Source organism: Gymnoscopelus braueri, assembly GCF_963280865.1.
Source record: "Gymnoscopelus braueri genome assembly, chromosome: 19".
NCBI lineage: Eukaryota > Metazoa > Chordata > Actinopteri > Myctophiformes > Myctophidae > Gymnoscopelus > Gymnoscopelus braueri.
In genome coordinates, this window is record NC_137621.1 from 35,191,336 (window position 1) to 35,196,787 (window position 5,452).

Consider the following 5,452-nt stretch of genomic DNA (forward strand, 5'->3'; position numbering starts at 1 on the left):
AGCCCAATGAAAGTTGAAACAGCTCTCCAAGTCATTATTTTAGCACATAAACGAACGCAAAGCAAATTCTGCCAATATAACATCACAAAACCCAATACAGCTTATTTTATTTCTTCTTTATAAAATGTTCTACTTAGTGTTGATTTTATCATTTGAAGATCCATATGCACAGATCCAGTAAGGATCTTCTTTCTAATACAAATTAGAAAACGCGAATTGGCCTGTTATAGCGCCACACAGTATAATACTGTGTTTTATATTCTGTTGCAAAACAAAACATGCCTTTTTGGGATAATTAACACATTGGGTGCCAGCATTTTTTCATAACAACTTACGTTGGGTGCCAGCATTCTCCCCATTGACTGCGCTTTGCTGTTTAAAGCTCTAGACTCCACGAGGAGCAAATCCATGTAAAAAAAAACATCCATTCATGTTGTGGGATGACCCTGGCTACAGCCTGGAACGATAACATTTCACTCGCGAGTTACAATGGGGGGGGATCGCGCATCGCGCATGACCGGTTTTCCCCACCGGAAACAGATTCGGAGATATAGGTGTTTTAACCCATTAATACCTGGAACGCATCTGTGTCACTTTTAGATTTCTTTAGGCTATTCAAAAATAGCAGATATACAAGCTCATAGCGCGGCACCGAGTGCCGCGCTACGAGCTTGTATATCTGCTATTTTTGAAAAATATCGAAAATATTTTTTTTAGATTTTTTTCAAAAAACTGTTAGGATTTAGAAGACATTTCTAGAATCTTCTCAGGTCTCAATGGGTTAAAGAAGGAAATAGACAGGAAGTGGATGGGAGCCATGTTTTTGTTTCCGGTGATCTATCTGGCCTATCCTTCTCAAGATCACAATGGGTACTCCCAGAGCTGCTCTAGCCCCGCCCGTGTGGAGAAAAACGAAAAAAACAAAAAGACATATTTCACGGTCTGGACCGTGTTCGGCACCAATGCGCTACTCTGTGAAAACACGGTCCAGACCGTGTTTGGCACCCGATGTGTTAAGTATTTTCATTTGGGCTCGTTCCCTTTCCGTTGACTTGATACTAATATATTGTATAATATAACTTTCACTCTCGTAAAATGCTGAGGTAATAATGTATAACAACGCCCAACATGTACAATAACAGTGCTGTTCAAATATAGAGCAAAAACATTGTCTATTCAAATTAAAATTCTATTTACTGTGGAGGCAAAGTAAAACATAGCTAACAAAGTATCAGAGAACATTACTTACTTGGAAATCCAGTGAGAATTAACCAGTAATCTATAATGGATCAGCAACATTTAGAAAGTGGCCTTTCCAGTTGTGCTATTACACTATATACAAATAAGGCATAATAGATTCACCACTGGAACTTGAGCTTAGACATTACTTGATGTCCTATTTTATGTTTTATGTTATGGATTTCTCAGAGTATCAAACCCATCTCAGACTGGGTTAAAATCGTTGTAATCAATATTTAATCTTTGTACAGATCAGGTCAGAACCTCAATTAAACCTCATTAGAATCTAGCAAAAAAAAAAAACATTTCGACAACCAGCATTAAGCATTTCTACTGTTTTATTACATCGTTTTACAACCCAAAGTATTACATTGTTTTATTAGCAGATCCAGCCCCTTCTCTCTTACTTGCCCTCTCCTTGCCTCTAATCACCCTGCGAGCAAATTAATGCCAATAGCTTCAGAGGACAAGTCACAGCAATGCCTATCATGCCCCAGCACACATTCTCTGTGGTGTAGTTAGTGTGCACAGTGCATGACGCTCTCAAACTCGTGTGTGTGTGTGTGTGTGTGTGTGTGTGTGTGTGTGTGTGTGTGTGTGTGTGTGTGTGTGTGTGTGTGTGTGTGTGTGTGTGTGTGTGTGTGTGTGTGTGTGTGTATGAACAAATGCACGCACACACATGCACACGCACACCAGCGGCAGTATCCCGCTCTGCCTTCCCAGACAAAATGAAAGAGAGGAGGCAGCCACATCACACCTCCAAATGGGTTCAGGGATAAATCTCAGAAGACTTTGTGTGAGGGGAGATTCTCAGTCTCCTTTGGCTGTCAACAACACTAATATGGCTTGCTTTCTCACACACATGCACATATCAATTGTAACACGCACGCACGCACGCACGCGCACGCACGCACGCGCACGCACGCACGCACGCACGCGCACGCACGCACGCGCAAGCACGCACGGACGCATGCACGCCCACGCGTGCGCACGCACACGCACACAGACACACACACACCCCCACACACACACACCCCCCCACAAACACACACACACACAGTAAAATCCTGCATATTCATTTAACTCTGAGAGTGTACAAATGGATAAATTAAGACCAACTCACACCTTTCTAACCGTCTTACAGAATACAAGTCCTATATATTAAAAAACATAGACAAAAAAAAAACATATTAGCAGATATGATGCAGATAGGTCGACAAGAAACGTTACACATCTGTATCTTCACATACATTAAATACTGACCGTATTTCTCAGACTCACATACATGTTTACACACATGCACACACTGACACACATTTGCACACATAGGCTGCATACCGTACATTCAAACATGTACACATACAAAGACAGGGTGTCTCTCAGACATACGCATCTATGCATATGATTCACAAATCATTTATATACTGTACACAAAACAAATCTAAGATCTCATCTCATTATCAGGTCTTCATAAAAAAACAGACACAGCTCCTACACATTCCCTCTCTCAATTTCTCTCTCCTAAACGCACACACACACACACACACACACACACACACACACACACACACACACACACACACACACACACACACACACACACACACACACACACACACACACACACACACACTCTCTTTTCAATCCCTCTCTGTCATAATGACACATGCGCGCAAACACACACACACACACATGCGCGCACGCACATGCGCACACACACACACACACACACACACACACACACTCTCTCTCTTTTCAATCCCTCTCTGTCATAATGACACATGCGCGCACATGCGCGCACGCACATGCGCGCACACACACACACAGCCTCCTTTTCAATCCATCTCTGTCATAATGACACACACACACACACTTCCTCTCCCACAAGCAGGCACACACAATATCTCTTCCCTTCTCTCATACACACAAAAGTACAAGGCGCACGCACGCACGCACGCACGCACGCACGCACGCACGCACGCACGCACACGCACACACACACACACACACACACACACACACACACACACACACACACACACACAATCATGTGTGTTCCTGTTTTCCCTGTTGGACAAGTATGCTATCTATCCATCTATCTATTTAACTGTCTTTCTTTCTTTGTCTGTCTGTCTGTCTTTTTGTCTATCTGTCTCTCTCTCCCTGTCTGTCTGTCTATGGATCTCAGTCATTTTCTCTGTCAAGGTTGTTCCTCCAGACTAAGATATATGACGAGGGAGCCCTACATGTCGCATTCCAGACATAAACAAAAAAAAACACGCGCACACGCACATACACGTGTACACACACAGCACTGTATGTGTGTACACATCCTGTACACACATTAACAGTCACATACAAATACATACAGATCCATACAGTAGTAGACACACACAGACATGCACATGCAAACACACAAACGAGCATGCGGACGCACACACACACGCACGCACGCGCCCACACACACACCCCCCCCCACACACACACACACACACACACACACACACACACACACACACACACACACACACACACACACACACACACACACACACACACACACACACACACACACACACACACACACACACACACACACACACAGTGGAACATCTGCATTTCTGTATAAGTACGACAAGACTGCCACAACCCCCCCCCCCCCACACTCCCCTCTGAAAAACATAATGAAAAACAGGATTGCTGACAAACAGAGCATTGCCACATTTCTCATTCTGGCAGAGAAAACTACGCGCAAGAGCACGGACACACAAACACACACACACACAGAGGAGGAAAAAAGCCCAGAAAATCACACACGTATGTACAGTACGTACACAGGCAAACAACAGCACTCTCTCAGTGAGGCAAGGAGGTGGAGGTGGGCTGCACATGTTTTTGCACAGGGTTTGCTCTCAGGTTTCAAGGAGGGAGGGAGGGTTTAGGGAACCCCAAGGTTTCTCCCCTCTCCTCTCCTCTCCTCTAGCGCCTGGTTGTGCAGCCAGCTGTGGAGCGGTAGCCCCCCAAGGCACGCGGAGCCACTTACCCGAAGGCACAAAATGAAGAACTTTGTTAGCTTCCATAGTTCTACAGCGAGTGGTGCTGGTGGTCCTGGGTGGTCAGTGGTCGTGGTGGGTAGTTGTGGTGGAACGCACGCTTCCTCTCGCTCTCTCTCTCTCTCACTCTATCTCTCTCACCCCGCACACTCTCCCCTCTCCTGGAGTCAACCCATCCCGGTCGTGTGTTATCCTGGGCTGGATGAGTGTGAGATCACCTCTGCTCTGTGTCTCCTTTGGCTCTGCTCTGGCTCTGTGTCTGACTGCCGCTCACAGACACATGCAGTGACTCAGCCCCAAGATCTACTCTACACAAGCTGCTCTGCTGGGTCCTAAAGACTTCTACTTATGCTCTCGCTTGCTGTTAACAACCCAACCCACCAGTGACTGGCCTGTGATAGGCTGGCGCGCAGCGAGGCAAGCCTCTCGTTAGGACACACCTCCTTCCCTCCTACCTATCCAAACATGGCGAGCCTGAATCACGCATCAGGGCCATCTCATTCGCAGCCAAAAACCAATGGATCCAAGCCAGTTACCTCCCTCTGTGACACTAGAGCCTATGTTTCAACTAACTGATAAAAGCTTGCCGTTTCAGTCTGGTTGTGGCATACCCTCCCTTACACCATGACCACATTTTGCATAGCTGCGCTCCGGTACTCTCATTCTGGCTTGTGTTACACCAACTTCGGTCGGCTCGGACAGGGATAGAGCAAGTTAGTGGTCTACCATCAAGACCACAGACACAATTTTGTGTTATCATTCGTAGACAAAGGTTTGGCTGAGGATGAAGCTGAGACATAGCATAATAATGCAGCCTGAAAGGAAATATCTAAATTGCAGCAATACATGTACAGTACAGTTCTTGTTTTGTAAATAAAGTGGGCTTCTCTACTCTCCCTTTTTGCATTTACATGATTGTGACAAACAGCAGGAACGCTAAAAGGGATGGAGCACAGGGAAGGCACAGAAAATGTACCAGATTCTTATATTATAGTCAACAAAGGAGAGAACATGAGAGTCCACAACAAACATAGATTTGGACTTGGATATGAATCCAAATATTGTCATCATCTTATAATCTATAAGTAGCAACTTCTTCGGGCCCTTACGTTATGTATCGCTGAGGACCCAAGGGAGTGCGATGCCCTGTGTGAAGTCGT

At 45.2% G+C, this 5,452-nt stretch overlaps 1 protein-coding gene across 4 annotated transcripts in view; it reads right to left on the bottom strand.

The window, feature by feature from the left end:
* slc4a11 (solute carrier family 4 member 11) overlaps positions 1 to 4,614 on the bottom strand; it is a 122,726-nt gene extending 118,112 nt beyond the window's left edge. For all 4 annotated transcript variants that reach the window (XR_013932107.1, XM_080413858.1, XM_080413856.1 and 1 more), the window contains exon 1: positions 4,283 to 4,614. Coding sequence is in view for 1 of the 4 variants with exons in the window: in XM_080413856.1 (XP_080269982.1) it covers positions 4,283 to 4,319 (37 nt within the window). In the remaining 3 variants the exon portion in view is untranslated. The remainder of the gene's footprint in view (positions 1 to 4,282) is intronic.
* Between the last annotated feature and the right edge of the window lie 838 nt (positions 4,615 to 5,452).